Source organism: Petromyzon marinus, chromosome 74, assembly GCF_048934315.1.
Source record: "Petromyzon marinus isolate PM22_M1 ecotype Great Lakes invasive population chromosome 74, UKy_Petmar_22M1.pri1.0, whole genome shotgun sequence".
NCBI lineage: Eukaryota > Metazoa > Chordata > Hyperoartia > Petromyzontiformes > Petromyzontidae > Petromyzon > Petromyzon marinus.
Window position 1 is genome coordinate 8033349 of NC_133740.1, and position 16054 is coordinate 8049402.

Below are 16054 nucleotides of genomic sequence, written 5' to 3' on the forward strand. Positions count from 1 at the left end.
GGTGAGAGGGTGAGAGGGTGAGTGGGTAGGTGGGTGAGAGGGTGAGAGGGTGAGTGGGTAGGTGGGTGAGAGGGTGAGTGGGTAGGTGGGTGAGAGGGCGAGTGGGTAGGTGGGTGAGAGGGTGAGTGGGTAGGTGGGCGAGTGGGTGAGTGGGTAGGTGGGTGAGAGGGTGAGAGGGCGAGTGGGTGAGTGGGTAAGAGGGTGAGGGGTAGGTGGGTTGGTGGGTGAGAGGGTGAGTGGATAGGTGGGTGAGAGGGCGAGTGGGTAGGTGGGTGAGAGGGTGAGAGGGTGAGTGGGTAGGTGGGTGAGAGGGTGAGAGGGTGAGTGGGTAGGTGGGTGAGAGGGTGAGTGGGTAGGTGGGTGAGAGGGCGAGTGGGTAGGTGGGTGAGAGGGTGAGTGGGTAGGTGGGCGAGTGGGTGAGTGGGTAGGTGGGTGAGAGGGTGAGAGGGCGAGTGGGTGAGTGGGTGAGAGGGTGAGGGGTAGGTGGGTTGGTGGGTGAGAGGGTGAGTGGATAGGTGGGTGAGAGGGCGAGTGGGTAGGTGGGTGAGAGGGTGAGAGGGTGAGTGGGTAGGTGGGTGAGAGGGTGAGAGGGTGAGTGGGTAGGTGGGTGAGAGGGTGAGTGGGTAGGTGGGTGAGAGGGCGAGTGGGTAGGTGGGTGAGAGGGTGAGTGGGTAGGTGGGCGAGTGGGTGAGTGGGTAGGTGGGTGAGAGGGTGAGAGGGCGAGTGGGTGAGTGGGTGAGAGGGTGAGGGGTAGGTGGGTTGGTGGGTGAGAGGGTGAGTGGATAGGTGGGTGAGAGGGCGAGTGGGTAGGTGGGTGAGAGGGTGAGAGGGTGAGTGGGTAGGTGGGTGAGAGGGTGAGAGGGTGAGTGGGTAGGTGGGTGAGAGGGTGAGTGGGTAGGTGGGTGAGAGGGCGAGTGGGTAGGTGGGTGAGAGGGTGAGTGGGTAGGTGGGCGAGTGGGTGAGTGGGTAGGTGGGTGAGAGGGTGAGAGGGCGAGTGGGTGAGTGGGTGAGAGGGTGAGGGGTAGGTGGGTTGGTGGGTGAGAGGGTGAGTGGATAGGTGGGTGAGAGGGCGAGTGGGTAGGTGGGTGAGAGGGTGAGAGGGTGAGTGGGTAGGTGGGTGAGAGGGTGAGAGGGTGAGTGGGTAGGTGGGTGAGAGGGTGAGTGGGTAGGTGGGTGAGAGGGCGAGTGGGTAGGTGGGTGAGAGGGTGAGTGGGTAGGTGGGCGAGTGGGTGAGTGGGTAGGTGGGTGAGAGGGTGAGAGGGCGAGTGGGTGAGTGGGTGAGAGGGTGAGGGGTAGGTGGGTTGGTGGGTGAGAGGGTGAGTGGATAGGTGGGTGAGAGGGCGAGTGGGTAGGTGGGTGAGAGGGTGAGAGGGTGAGTGGGTAGGTGGGTGAGAGGGTGAGAGGGTGAGTGGGTAGGTGGGTGAGAGGGTGAGTGGGTAGGTGGGTGAGAGGGCGAGTGGGTAGGTGGGTGAGAGGGTGAGTGGGTAGGTGGGCGAGTGGGTGAGTGGGTAGGTGGGTGAGAGGGTGAGAGGGCGAGTGGGTGAGTGGGTGAGAGGGTGAGGGGTAGGTGGGTTGGTGGGTGAGAGGGTGAGTGGATAGGTGGGTGAGAGGGCGAGTGGGTAGGTGGGTGAGAGGGTGAGAGGGTGAGTGGGTAGGTGGGTGAGAGGGTGAGAGGGTGAGAGGGTGAGTGGGTAGGTGGGTGAGAGGGTGAGAGGGTGAGAGGGTGAGTGGGTAGGTGGGTGAGAGGGTGAGAGGGCGAGTGGGTAGGTGGGTGAGAGGGCGAGTGGGTAGGTGGGTGAGAGGGCGAGTGGGTAGGTGGGTGAGAGGGCGAGTGGGTAGGTGGGTGAGTGGGTAGGTGGGTGAGAGGGTGAGTGGGTAGGTAGGTGAGAGGGTGAGTGGGTAGGTGGGTGAGAGGGCGAGTGGGTAGGTGGGTGAGAGGGTGAGTGGGTAGGTGGGTGAGAGGGTGAGAGGGTGAGAGGGTGAGTGGGTGAGAGGGTGAGTGGGTAGGTGGGTGAGAGGGTGAGAGGGTGAGTGGGTAGGTGGGTGAGAGGGCGAGTGGGTAGGTGGGTGAGAGGGCGAGTGGGTAGGTGGGTGAGAGGGTGAGAGGGCGAGAGGGTGAGTGGGTAGGCGGGTGAGAGGGTGAGAGGGTGAGAGGGTGAGTGGGTAGGTGGGTGAGAGGGTGAGTGGGTAGGTGGGTGAGAGGGCGAGTGGGTAGGTGGGTGAGAGGGCGAGTGGGTAGGTGGGTGAGAGGGCGAGTGGGTAGGTGGGTGAGAGGGTGAGTGGGTAGGTGGGTGAGAGGGCGAGTGGGTAGGTGGGTGAGAGGGCGAGTGGGTAGGTGGGTGAGAGGGCGAGTGGGTAGGTGGGTGAGAGGGCGAGTGGGTAGGTGGGTGAGAGGGCGAGTGGGTAGGTGGGTGAGAGGGTGAGTGGGTAGGTGGGTGAGAGGGCGAGTGGGTAGATGGGTGAGAGGGCGAGTGGGTAGGTGGGTGAGAGGGCGAGTGGGTAGGTGGGTGAGAGGGTGAGTGGGTAGGTGGGTGAGAGGGCGAGTGGGTAGGTGGGTGAGAGGGCGAGTGGGTGAGTGGGTAGGTGGGTGAGAGGGTGAGTGGGTAGGTGGGTGAGAGGGCGAGTGGGTAGGTGGGTGAGAGGGCGAGTGGGTAGGTGGGTGAGAGGGCGAGTGGGTAGGTGGGTGAGAGGGTGAGTGGGTAGGTGGGTGAGAGGGCGAGTGGGTAGGTGGGTGAGAGGGCGAGTGGGTAGGTGGGTGAGAGGGCGAGTGGGTAGGTGGGTGAGAGGGCGAGTGGGTAGGTGGGTGAGAGGGCGAGTGGGTAGGTGGGTGAGAGGGCGAGTGGGTAGATGGGTGAGAGGGCGAGTGGGTAGGTGGGTGAGAGGGTGAGTGGGTAGGTGGGTGAGAGGGCGAGTGGGTAGATGGGTGAGAGGGCGAGTGGGTAGGTGGGTGAGAGGGCGAGTGGGTAGGTGGGTGAGAGGGTGAGTGGGTAGGTGGGTGAGAGGGTGAGTGGGTAGGTGGGTGAGAGGGCGAGTGGGTAGATGGGTGAGAGGGCGAGTGGGTAGGTGGGTGAGAGGGCGAGTGGGTAGGTGGGTGAGAGGGTGAGTGGGTAGGTGGGTGAGAGGGCGAGTGGGTAGGTGGGTGAGAGGGCGAGTGGGTAGGTGGGTGAGAGGGTGAGTGGGTAGGTGGGTGAGAGGGCGAGTGGGTAGGTGGGTGAGAGGGCGAGTGGGTAGGTGGGTGAGAGGGTGAGTGGGTAGGTGTGTGAGAGGGAGGGTGGGACAGCGGGGGTGGGGTAGGTGGGTGAGAGGGTGAGTGGGTAGGTGGGTGAGAGGGCGAGTGGGTAGGTGGGTGAGAGGGTGAGTGGGTAGGTGGGTCAGAGGGCGAGTGGGTAGGTGGGTGAGAGGGTGAGAGGGTGAGTGGGTGAGAGGGTGAGTGGGTAGGTGGGTGAGAGGGTGAGAGGGTGAGAGGGTGAGTGGGTAGGTGGGTGAGAGGGTGAGTGGGTAGATGGGTGAGAGGGCGAGTGGGTAGGTGGGTGAGAGGGCGAGTGGGTAGGTGGGTGAGAGGACGAGTGGGTAGATGGGTGAGAGGGTGAGTGGGTAGGTGGGTGAGAGGGTGAGAGGGTGAGAGGGCGAGTGGGTAGGTGGGTGAGAGGGTGAGTGGGTAGATGGGTGAGAGGGCGAGTGGGTAGATGGGTGAGAGGGTGAGTGGGTGAGAGGGTGAGTGGGTAGGTGGGTGAGAGGGTGAGAGGGTGAGTGGGTAGGTGGGTGAGAGGGTGAGTGGGTAGATGGGTGAGAGGGCGAGTGGGTAGGTGGGTGAGAGGGCGAGTGGGTAGGTGGGTGAGAGGACGAGTGGGTAGATGGGTGAGAGGGTGAGTGGGTAGGTGGGTGAGAGGGTGAGAGGGTGAGAGGGCGAGTGGGTAGGTGGGTGAGAGGGTGAGTGGGTAGGTGGGTGAGAGGGCGAGTGGGTAGGTGGGTGAGAGGACGAGTGGGTAGATGGGTGAGAGGGTGAGTGGGTAGGTGGGTGAGAGGGTGAGAGGGTGAGAGGGCGAGTGGGTAGGTGGGTGAGAGGGTGAGTGGGTGAGAGGGCGAGTGGGTAGGTGGGTGAGAGGGTGAGTGGGTGAGTGGGTGAGAGGGTGAGGGGTAGGCGGTGGCAACGTTGACGTCGGTGCCCCTCCCCCACCGCCCTTCCTCCTCCTCCCCCCCCCCCCCCCAGGTTGGGCGGCGAGCAACGCGAGATTCAGTTCTGTGACTACAAGCGCCTCAACATGTCCACGCTGCGCATGACTTGGGAGGCCAAGGTGCAGCTCAAGGATATCCTGGCCAACGCCGGCTTCCCCGAGGGTACGGCAGGAGGAGGACCCACGTGGCGGTGCACGGCGGCGGCGGCGGCGGTGGTGGTGGTGGTGGTGGTGTTGGTGGTGTTGGTGGTGGTGGTGTTGGTGGTGGTGGTGGTGGTGTTGGTGTTGGTGGTGTTGGTGGTGGTGGTGTTGGTGGTGGTGGTGTTGTTGGTGGTGGTGGTGTTGTTGGTGGTGGTGGTGTTGGTGGTGGTGGTGGTGGTGTTGGTGGTGTTGGTGGTGGTGTTGGTGGTGGTGGTGTTGGTGGTGGTGGTGTTGTTGGTGGTGGTGTTGGTGGTGGTGGTGTTGGTGGTGGTGTTGGTGGTGGTGGTGTTGGTGTTGGTGGTGTTGGTGGTGGTGGTGGTGTTGGTGGTGGTGGTGTTGTTGGTGGTGGTGGTGTTGTTGGTGTTGGTGGTGTTGTTGGTGGTGGTGGTGGTGTTGGTGGTGGTGGTGGTGGTGTTGGTGGTGGTGGTGTTGGTGGTGGTGGTGTTGGTGGTGGTGGTGTTGTTGGTGGTGGTGTTGTTGGTGGTGGTGTTGTTGGTGGTGGTGGCGCAAAAGTGGCGGTGGTAGTGGTGTTGTTGGTGGTGGTGTTGTTGTTGGTGGTGGTGTTGTTGTTGGTGGTGGTGGTGTTGTTGTTGGTGGTGGCGCAAAAGTGGCGGTGGTGGTGGTGGCGACGAGAGGATGGTGGTGGTGGTGGTACAAGATGGTGGTGGTGGCGGTGGTGGTGGTGCGAGGGTGTGGGGAGCGGTGGTGCAGCGGTGTCGCGTGCTGCGCTACGAACCCGGCGACCCGAGTTCAATTTGCCGCTCACGGCCAGCACCGGCGGCGGCGATTTTCTCAACCGGTCCTGGGCCTCCCCTAGGTCGGCTCGGCCTCAAATGAGCACCCGATGCGGTGCGTGGTAAACATCGCCGCTGGGGAGACAAAGGCGGCCGGGCGTGGTGATGCTGGCCTACCCCCACCCCCTCGTGTGCCACAGTGCCGGTAGCCTTCATAGGTGCTGCTCGCTGACAGCACTTGCCCCAGCAGTCTGTTGAGGCTACACGGGTGGGGGGGGAATCTTTAGTTTGTGATGCAGCCCAATCAACCCCTCATTAACCCCCGTGATCCCCTTGCTTGACCCCCTCTGTGTGCGCCCCCCCCCCCCCCAAAAAAAAAACCCCCCACTCCCCCCCCAAACCGACAGACTCCCTGATGAACCAGACGTTCAACGTGTCGGGCCCGGACTCGAACCTGGACGTGGTGACGTCGCTGCTGTGCATGGGCGTCTACCCCAACGTGTGCGTGCACAAGGAGAAGCGGAAGATCCTGACGACGGAGGGTCGCAGCGCGCTCATCCACAAGTCGTCCGTCAACTGCCCCTTCAGCTCGCAGGAGATGAAGTACCCCTCGCCCTTCTTTGTCTTCGGGGAGAAGGCACGTCGCTCTCGCACGTCGCACGCCGCTCTCGCACGTCGCCCTCGCACGCCGCTCTCGCACGCCGCTCTCGCACGCCGCACGTCGCTCTCGCCGCACGTCGCACTCGCACGTCGCACGCCGCACGTCGCTCTCGCACGTCGCTCTCGCCGCACGTCGCTCTCGCACGTCGCTCTCGCCGCACGTCGCTCTCGCACGTCGCTCTCGCACGTCGCTCTCGCACGTCGCTCTCGCACGTCGCTCTCGCCGCACGTCGCTCTCGCACGTCGCCCTCGCACGTCGCGCTCGCACGCCGCTCTCGCACGTCGCTCTCGCACGTCGCACGCCGCACGTCGCTCTCGCCGCACGTCGCTCTCGCACGTCGCCCTCGCACGTCGCGCTCGCACGCCGCTCTCGCACGTCGCTCTCGCACGTCGCTCTCGCACGTCGCACGCCGCACGTCGCTCTCGCACGTCGCACGCCGCACGTCGCTCTCGCCGCACGTCGCACTCGCACGTCGCTCTCGCCGCACGTCGCTCTCGCCGCACGTCGCTCTCGCACGCCGTTCTCGCACGTCGCTCTCGCACGTCGCTCTCGCACATCGCCCTCGCACGTCGCTCTCGCACGTCGCTCTCGCACGTCGCACGCCGCACGTCGCTCTCGCCGCACGTCGCTCTCGCACGTCGCACGTCGCTCTCGCACATCGCCCTCGCACGTCGCTCTCGCACGTCGCACGCCGCACGTCGCTCTCGCCGCACGTCGCTCTCGCACGTCGCACGCCGCTCTCGCACGCCGCTCTCGCACGCCGCTCTCGCACGTCGCTCTCGCACGTCGCTCTCGCACGTCGCCCTCGCACGTCGCGCTCGCACGCCGCTCTCGCACGTCGCTCTCGCACGTCGCTCTCGCACGTCGCACGCCGCACGTCGCTCTCGCACGTCGCACGCCGCACGTCGCACGCCGCACGTCGCTCTCGCCGCACGTCGCACTCGCACGTCGCTCTCGCCGCACGTCGCTCTCGCCGCACGTCGCTCTCGCACGCCGTTCTCGCACGTCGCTCTCGCACGTCGCTCTCGCACGTCGCACGCCGCACGTCGCTCTCGCACGTCGCACGCCGCTCTCGCACGTCGCTCTCGCACGTCGCTCTCGCACGTCGCACGCCGCACGTCGCTCTCGCCGCACGTCGCTCTCGCACGTCGCCCTCGCACGTCGCGCTCGCACGCCGCTCTCGCACGTCGCTCTCGCACGTCGCTCTCGCACGTCGCACGCCGCACGTCGCTCTCGCACGTCGCCCTCGCACGTCGCCCTCGCACGTCGCTCTCGCACGTCGCACGCCGCACGTCGCACGCCGCACGTCGCTCTCGCACGTCGCACGCCGCACGTCGCTCTCGCACGTCGCCCTCGCACGTCGCCCTCGCACGTCGCTCTCGCACGTCGCACGCCGCACGTCGCTCTCGCACGTCGCACTCGCACGTCGCTCTCGCCGCACGTCGCTCTCGCCGCACGTCGCTCTCGCACGCCGTTCTCGCACGTCGCTCTCGCACGTCGCTCTCGCACATCGCCCTCGCACGTCGCTCTCGCACGTCGCACGCCGCACGTCGCTCTCGCCGCACGCCGCTCTCGCACGCCGCTCTCGCACGTCGCTCTCGCACGTCGCTCTCGCACGTCGCACGCCGCACGTCGCTCTCGCCGCACGTCGCTCTCGCACGTCGCCCTCGCACGTCGCGCTCGCACGTCGCTCTCGCACGTCGCACTCGCACGTCGCTCTCGCCGCACGTCGCTCTCGCACGTCGCCCTCGCACGTCGCGCTCGCACGTCGCTCTCGCACGTCGCCCTCGCACGTCGCTCTCGCCGCACGTCGCTCTCGCCGCACGTCGCTCTCGCACGCCGTTCTCGCACGTCGCTCTCGCACGTCGCTCTCGCACATCGCCCTCGCACATCGCCCTCGCACGTCGCTCTCGCACGTCGCACGCCGCACGTCGCTCTCGCCGCACGTCGCTCTCGCACGTCGCACGCCGCTCTCGCACGCCGCTCTCGCACGTCGCTCTCGCACGTCGCTCTCGCACGTCGCACGCCGCACGTCGCTCTCGCCGCACGTCGCTCTCGCACGTCGCCCTCGCACGTCGCGCTCGCACGCCGCTCTCGCACGTCGCTCTCGCACGTCGCTCTCGCACGTCGCACGCCGCACGTCGCACGCCGCACGTCGCACGCCGCACGTCGCCCTCGCACGTCGCCCTCGCACGTCGCCCTCGCACGTCGCTCTCGCACGTCGCACGCCGCACGTCGCTCTCGCCGCACGCCGCTCTCGCACGCCGCCCTCGCACGTCGCTCTCGCACGTCGCACGCCGCCCTCGCACGTCGCTCTCGCACGTCGCCCTCGCACGTCGCTCTCGCACGTCGCTCTCGCACGTCGCACGCCGCACGTCGCACGCCGCACGTCGCTCTCGCACGTCGCACGCCGCACGTCGCTCTCGCACGTCGCACGCCGCACGTCGCTCTCGCACGTCGCTCTCGCACGTCGCTCTCGCCGCACGCCGCTCTCGCACGTCGCTCTCGCACGCCGCTCTCGCACGCCGCTCTCGCACGTCGCTCTCGCACGCCGCTCTCGCACGTCGCACGCCGCACGTCGCTCTCGCACGTCGCACGCCGCACGTCGCCCTCGCACGTCGCTCTCGCACGTCGCTCTCGCCGCACGTCGCTCTCGCCGCACGTCGCTCTCGCACGCCGTTCTCGCACGTCGCTCTCGCACGTCGCTCTCGCACATCGCCCTCGCACATCGCCCTCGCACGTCGCTCTCGCACGTCGCACGCCGCACGTCGCTCTCGCACGTCGCTCTCGCACGTCGCACGCCGCACGTCGCTCTCGCCGCACGCCGCTCTCGCACGTCGCTCTCGCACGCCGCTCTCGCACGTCGCTCTCGCACGCCGCTCTCGCACGTCGCACGCCGCACGTCGCTCTCGCACGTCGCACGCCGCACGTCGCCCTCGCACGTCGCTCTCGCACGTCGCTCTCGCCGCACGTCGCTCTCGCCGCACGTCGCTCTCGCACGCCGTTCTCGCACGTCGCTCTCGCACGTCGCTCTCGCACATCGCCCTCGCACATCGCCCTCGCACGTCGCTCTCGCACGTCGCACGCCGCACGTCGCTCTCGCCGCACGCCGCTCTCGCACGTCGCTCTCGCACGCCGCTCTCGCACGTCGCTCTCGCACGTCGCACGCCGCACGTCGCTCTCGCCGCACGCCGCTCTCGCACGTCGCTCTCGCACGCCGCTCTCGCACGTCGCTCTCGCACGCCGCTCTCGCACGTCGCACGCCGCACGTCGCTCTCGCACGTCGCACGCCGCACGTCGCCCTCGCACGTCGCTCTCGCACGTCGCTCTCGCCGCACGTCGCTCTCGCCGCACGTCGCTCTCGCACGCCGTTCTCGCACGTCGCTCTCGCACGTCGCTCTCGCACATCGCCCTCGCACATCGCCCTCGCACGTCGCTCTCGCACGTCGCACGCCGCACGTCGCCCTCGCCGCACGTCGCTCTCGCACGTCGCCCTCGCACGTCGCCCTCGCACGTCGCTCTCGCACGTCGCTCTCGCACATCGCCCTCGCACATCGCCCTCGCACGTCGCTCTCGCACGTCGCACGCCGCACGTCGCCCTCGCCGCACGTCGCTCTCGCACGCCGCTCTCGCACGTCGCCCTCGCACGTCGCCCTCGCACGTCGCTCTCGCACGTCGCCCTCGCCGCACGCCGCTCTCGCACGTCGCTCTCACACGCCGCTCGTCGCTGGTGTCACACATGCGTCGGTTAGCCGCCGGGAGCTTGTGGCGTCGGTGGCGCCGGTGACGTCGGTGACGGGTGAATGTCGGTTTGGTTTGACGACGGCGGTGGTGACGGTGCGAGCGGAAGGAGAGGCGATGGAGCCGAGATGGTTTGACCGCCTACCTGGCCCTGTGCCTCCCCCCTCCCACCACCTCCCCCCCCCCCACCTCCCCCCCCCACCTCCCCCCCCCCCACCAGATCCGCACGCGAGCCATCTCGGCCAAGACGATGACGATGGTGGCGCCGCTGCAGCTGCTGCTCTTCGGATGCAAGAAGGTCGTGGCCGAGGGGGGCATCATCTACGTGGACGACTGGTGGGCCATCCCCCCCCCCCCCACTCCCCCCCACTCCACCCCACCCCCCACTCCCCTCCCTTTCCTTACCCTCTCCTCCCCACTTCTACAATCCCATCTCCCCTCTCCTCTCCTCCCTTCCCTTTCCACCGTCTCCCATCTCATCTCTCCCATCATCTCCTATCTCTCTCCTCTTCTCCATTCCCATCATCACAATCGTCGTCACCATCATCACCATCATCACCTCCGTAATAATCTCCCATCTCTCCCCTCTTCGCAAATCCCAACGTCGCCGTCATCATCACCATCATCACCATCATCACAATCATCACCATCACCATCATCTCTGTAATCATCTCCCATCTCATCCCTTCTCCAAATCCCAACGTCGCCGTCATCACCACCATCATCACCATCATCACAATCATCATCATCATCACCTCCGTAATAATCTCCCATCTCATCCCCTCTTCTCAAATCCCACATCACAATCATCACAATCACCTCCGTAATCATCTCCCATCTCATCTCCTCTTCTCAAATCCCACATCACAATCATCACAATCATCACCATCATCACCATCATCTCTGTAATCATCTCCCATCTCATCCCCTCTTCTCAAAATCCCACATCACAATCATCACAATCATCACCATCTCTGTAATCATCTCCCATCTCATCCCCTCTTCTCAAATCCCACATCACAATCATCACAATCACCATCATCTCCGTAATCATCTCCCATCTCATCCCCTCTTCTCAAATCCCACATCACAATCATCACCATCATCATCACCACCATCATCTCCGTAATCATCTCCCATCTCATCCCTTCTCCAAATCCCATCGTCATCATCATCACCATCATCTCCGTAATCATCTCCCATCTCATCCCCTCTCCAAATCCCATCGTCATCGTCGTCGTCGTCGTCACCACCGCCGCCGCCGCCGCCACCACCATCATCTCCGTACCAATCTCCAATCCCTCCCCGCCCCGTCGTCCCGCCCACCGCCCCACCGCCGCCCCCGTCAGGATCAAGCTGTCCCTGTGCCACGAAACGGCAGCGGCGCTGCTGGCGCTGCGTGCTGCCGTCGACGCCCTGCAGGTGGAGGTGACGAGGGACCCGGCGGCGGCGCCGCAGGCCTCGCCGTGCAACGCCCGCATGCTGGACGTGGTGCGTGCCCTCTCCTGCCCGGCCGCCTCCGGCATCGACATGGAATCGGGCGGAGGAGGCGGCGGAGGAGGCGGCGGAGGCGGATTCAACGTCAGGTGGCTGCCAGTGTCGTCCGTCGTCGTCGTCGTCGATAACGTTGCCACCGTCATCGATACCGTCGGCACCGTCATCGTCATCATCGTCGATACCGTCAGCACCACCACCATCATCATCATCATCGATATCGTCAGGACCACCATCATCATCGATACCGTCAGCACCACCACCATCATCATCATCGATATCGTCGGCACCACCATCATCATCATCGATACCGTCAGCACCACCATCATCGATACCGTCAGCACCACCATCATCATCGATACCGTCACCACCACCATCATCGATACCGTCAGCACCACCACCACCATCATCATCAATACCATCAGCACCACCACCATCATCGATACCGTCAGCACCACCACCACCATCATCATCAATACCATCAGCACCACCACCACCATCATCATCATCGATACCGTCAGCACCGCCACCACCATCATCGTCGTCGATACCGTCACCACCACCATCATCATCGATACCGTCAGCACCGCCACCATCATCATCATCATCGATACCGTCACCACCACCGCCGCGATCTTCATCGTCATCATCGTCGGTGCCGTTGATGGCCGTGGGCGGTAATGGAACGTGGCTCACCGCGTTTGTAGTTTGTAGCCATTGCTGTTCCGACTAATGCCCGCCCGCCCGCCCGCGCGTGCATTGCGGTTGCGTCACCCTTTGTGTGCCGCCCTCCGTCCAGGTTTGGCGACGGGCCTCGCCCGCCCAAGATGGCCCGTTTCGACGGGCAGGGCTCGCGAGGGTCCAGGGGCGGCGGATACGGGGGCGGCGGATACGGGGGTCGCGGATACCAAGGTGATCTTCGGGGCTCGCGGCGGAGGGGCGGGGGGCGGGGGGGCGGGGGGGGTGGGGGTCACCGTGGGGTTCAGGCCACCGCTTAGACAGAAAATAAAATAAAAGGCTTTTTTTTTTTTAAATCCGGGCAGCTAGGATTGCGGTTGCGGTGGTGGCCGTAGCGATGGTTGTGGTGGTGGCAGGTTGTGGTGGTGGCGGCGGTGGCGACGTTGGCAGCGGCGGTGATGGTTGCGGCTGTGGTGGCGGTGATGGTGGCGGCAGCGGCGGCGGTGTTGGCCACTCCGCACCTGGCTCCGCCTGTTGTAACCCAGCAGCAGCGGCAGCAGCGGCGGCTCGGGCTGTGGTGGATCACGCTATCCCGGCGTGCCTCCTCGGCGCCCGCCGCCGGTGTGCGGTGATCCACCAACCCCCTCGCGGCTTGCTGCCTGCCACGAGCGCCGACGCGGCCCGGTCGACGCCCGCTTGCCCTGACCCTCGCGCGTCTCCCTTTTGCTGACAGGCGGCGGCGGTGGCTACCGAGGAGGAGGAGGAGGCGGTGGCTACGGCGGCGGCGGTGGCGGTGGCTACGGCGGTGGCGGTGGCTACGGCGGCGGTCGCGGTGGTGGCTACGGCGGCGGTGGCTATGGCGGCGGTGGCGGCGGTGGCTATGGCGGCGGTGGCGGCGGTGGCTACGGCGGCGGTGGCGGCGGCTACCGTGGTGGTCGCGGTGGTTATGGTTACGGTGGTGGTTACGGCGGTGGTGGTGGCGGTGGTGGTGGTGGCGGTGGCGGCGGTGGAGGTGGTTATTAATAACCAAGACATGCGTGGCTGATCTCGGCGCGAGGGGAGGAGGGGGTAGGAGCTGGCCGATTTCTCCACCGTGGTAAAAACAACAAAAAATGGGGATGGGTCGGATAGAGGTCAGCGGAGGTCAGAGGTCAGGTGTTGGCCACTCACCCCCCCCCCCCCTTCTCCCCTCACCCCAACTCGTCCCTGGCGTTGTTTAATTTTGTTGTTTTGTTGTTGTTGTTGTTGTTGTCGAAGCGACGGCGCCCAGGCGTGCAGCGGCAGCAGTACGCCCGTCTAGGTTTTTCAATAAAGAAGTAAAAATGTAATGGCGGCACCGGAACCGTTTCACCCCCTTGGTGTTAAATTTTGATTCCCGCCACCATCCATCACAGAAGAATTCTCTCATCAAGACTCTGTATCATAGAGGCCAATGCATATCCGACCAGGAACACATAAGCAGTGAACTCAAGCACGTACACCAAGCTCTTAGGGCTAATGGTTACTCCGACTATACAATCCGCAAAGCTATCACTCAAACCATGAAGAAGAACCCTCTTGAGGAGCCTTTCAAAACCATCAGTTTACCCTACATTGCTGGGATCACAAAAAAGATCTCCAAAATCTTGAATAAACACAAGATCCAGGTCCGTTTCAACACATTACATAAAATCCGTGATCTGGTTCCGTCTGTAAAAGATGTGATTCCGGACATACAGTACCCTGGTGTCTACAAACTAAGTTGCCTCTGTGGTAGTAGTTACATTGGAGAAACCAAACGCCATATCTCGGACCGCATTCGTGAACACAAAGCAGACCTTAAACACGGTAGGACCAACACCTCGGCCGTGGCAGATCATTGTTCTAATTCAGTAGGCTCACATGCCATTGACTTTTCCAAGACAGAGGTTCTTTGTAAGCCATCTGGCTTCCATGAGAGATTCGTTCATGAGGCTATCCACATATACAAGCACAGAGACAATTTCAACCGAGAAGATGGATTCTATCTTAGCAATCATTGGAAAGATTTGATAAACCATTTCAGGTCTTAATTGATTGTTCACGCTTACAGTGGCTTTCAGACAGCATACATTATAAAAAAATTCGTCTCCCCCCTCCTCTTTTCAGAATATAGATGGACTAGTCCTAAATAAACTGCGAAATCGTTGCGCGTGGCGCTAACGTTTTTTATAAATAAATAAATGCGCCGTTTAAAAATAAATTTATGCAAACCAACACACCTGAAGACGACCGTTTGAGTTATGGTCGAAACGTCGTGATAATTTTTTTATTGTTTTATATATTTTATTATTTTGTTGTTTCCTTTCAACGTGACTTTACCGAAAAAACTAAGAATATATACCCCTTGGTGTTGTTACGTTCCGCGGTGTCTATGGGTCTGTGTGGTGTCTCTATGGGTCTGTTTGGGGTTGTGGGTGTCTTTGGGTCTGTGGGGTGTCTATGGGTCTATGTGGTGTCTATGGGTCTGTTTGGGGTTGTGAGTGTCTATGGGTCTATGGGGTGTCTATGGGTCTGTTTGGGGTTGTGGGTGTCTATGGGTCTATGTGGTGTCTATGGGTCTGTTTGGGGTTGTGGGTGTCTATGGGTCTATGTGGTGTCTATGGGTCTGTTTGGGGTTGTGGGTGTCTATGGGTCTATGTGGTGTCTATGGGTCTGTTTGGGGTTGTGGGTGTCTATCGGTCTATTTGGTGTCTATGGGTCTGTTTGGGGTTGTGGGTGTCTATAGGTCTGTGTGGTGTCTATGGGTCTGTTTGGGGTTGTGGGTGTCTATCGGTCTATGTGGTGTATATGGGTCTATGTGGTGTCTATGGGTCTGTTTGGGGTTGTGGGTGTCTATGGGTCTATGTGGTGTCTATGGGTCTGTTTGGGGTTGTGGGTGTCTATGGGTCTGTGGGGTGTCTATGGGTCTGTTTGGGGTTGTGGGTGTCTATGGGTCTGTGTGGTGTATATGGGTCTGTGTGGTGTCTATGGGTCTGTTTGGGGTTGTGGGTGTCTATGGGTCTGTGTGGTGTCTATGGGTCTGTTTGGGGTTGTGGGTGTCTATGGGTCTGTGGGGTGTCTATGGGTCTGTTTGGGGTTGTGGGTGTCTATGGGTCTGTGTGGTGTCTCTGGGTCTGTTTGGGGTTGTGGGTGTCTATGGGTCTATGTGGTGTCTATGGGTCTGTTTGGGGTTGTGGGTGTCTATGGGTCTATGTGGTGTCTATGGGTCGGTTTGGGGTTGTGGGTGTCTATGGGTCTATGTGGTGTCTATGGGTCTGTGTGGTGTCTCTGGGTCTGTTTGGGGTTGTGGGTGTCTATGGGTCTATGTGGTGTCTATGGGTCTGTTTGGGGTTGTGGGTGTCTATGGGTCTGTGTGGTGTCTATGGGTCTGTTTGGGGTTGTGGGTGTCTATGGGTCTGTGTGGTGTCTCTATGGGTCTGTTTGGGGTTGGGGTGTCTATGGGTCTATGTGGTGTCTATGGGTCTGTTTGGGGTTGTGGGTGTCTATGGGTCTATGTGGTGTCTATGGGTCTATGTGGTGTCTATGGGTCTGTTTGGGGTTGTGGGTGTCTATGGGTCTATGTGGTGTCTATGGGTCTGTTTGGGGTTGTGGGTGTCTATGGGTCTGTGTGGTGTCTCTATGGGTCTGTTTGGGGTTGTGGGTGTCTATGGGTCTATGTGGTGTCTATGGGTCTATGTGGTGTCTATGGGTCTGTTTGGGGTTGTGGGTGTCTATGGGTCTGTTTGGGGTTGTGGGTGTCTATGGGTCTGTTTGGGGTGTCTATGGGTCTGTTTGGGGTTGTGGGTGTCCATGGGTCTGTGTGGTGTATATGGGTCTGTGTGGTGTCTATGGGTCTGTTTGGGGTTGTGGGTGTCTATGGGTCTGTGTGGTGTCTATGGGTCTGTTTGGGGTTGTGGGTGTCTATGGGTCTGTGGGGTGTCTATGGGTCTGTTTGGGGTTGTGGGTGTCTATGGGTCTGTGTGGTGTCTCTATGGGTCTGTTTGGGGTTGTGGGTGTCTATGGGTCTGTGGGGTGTCTATGGGTCTGTTTGGGGTTGTGGGTGTCTATGGGTCTGTGTGGTGTATATGGGTCTGTGTGGTGTCTATGGGTCTGTTTGGGGTTGTGGGTGTCTATGGGTCTGTGTGGTGTCTATGGGTCTGTTTGGGGTTGTGGGTGTCTATGGGTCTGTGGGGTGTCTATGGGTCTGTTTGGGGTTGTGGGTGTCTATGGGTCTGTGGGGTGTCTATGGGTCTGTTTGGGGTTGTGGGTGTCTATGGGTCTGTGTGGTGTCTCTATGGGTCTGTTTGGGGTTGTGGGTGTCTATGGGTCTATGTGGTGTCTATGGGTCTGTTTGGGGTTGTGGGTGTCTA

The 16054-nt window shown here is 62.4% G+C and overlaps 1 protein-coding gene across 2 annotated transcripts in view; it reads left to right on the forward strand.

The window, feature by feature from the left end:
- DHX9 (DExH-box helicase 9) overlaps positions 1 to 13026 on the forward strand; it is an 84418-nt gene extending 71392 nt beyond the window's left edge. For both annotated transcript variants that reach the window (XM_076056067.1, XM_076056068.1), the window contains 6 exons: positions 4211 to 4338; positions 5518 to 5747; positions 9733 to 9848; positions 10862 to 11098; positions 11806 to 11918; positions 12418 to 13026. In XM_076056067.1, coding sequence (XP_075912182.1) covers positions 4211 to 4338; positions 5518 to 5747; positions 9733 to 9848; positions 10862 to 11098; positions 11806 to 11918; positions 12418 to 12707 — 1114 coding nt within the window. In that variant the 3' untranslated portion in view covers positions 12708 to 13026. The remainder of the gene's footprint in view (positions 1 to 4210; positions 4339 to 5517; positions 5748 to 9732; positions 9849 to 10861; positions 11099 to 11805; positions 11919 to 12417) is intronic.
- Positions 13027 to 16054: the final 3028 nt, after the last annotated feature.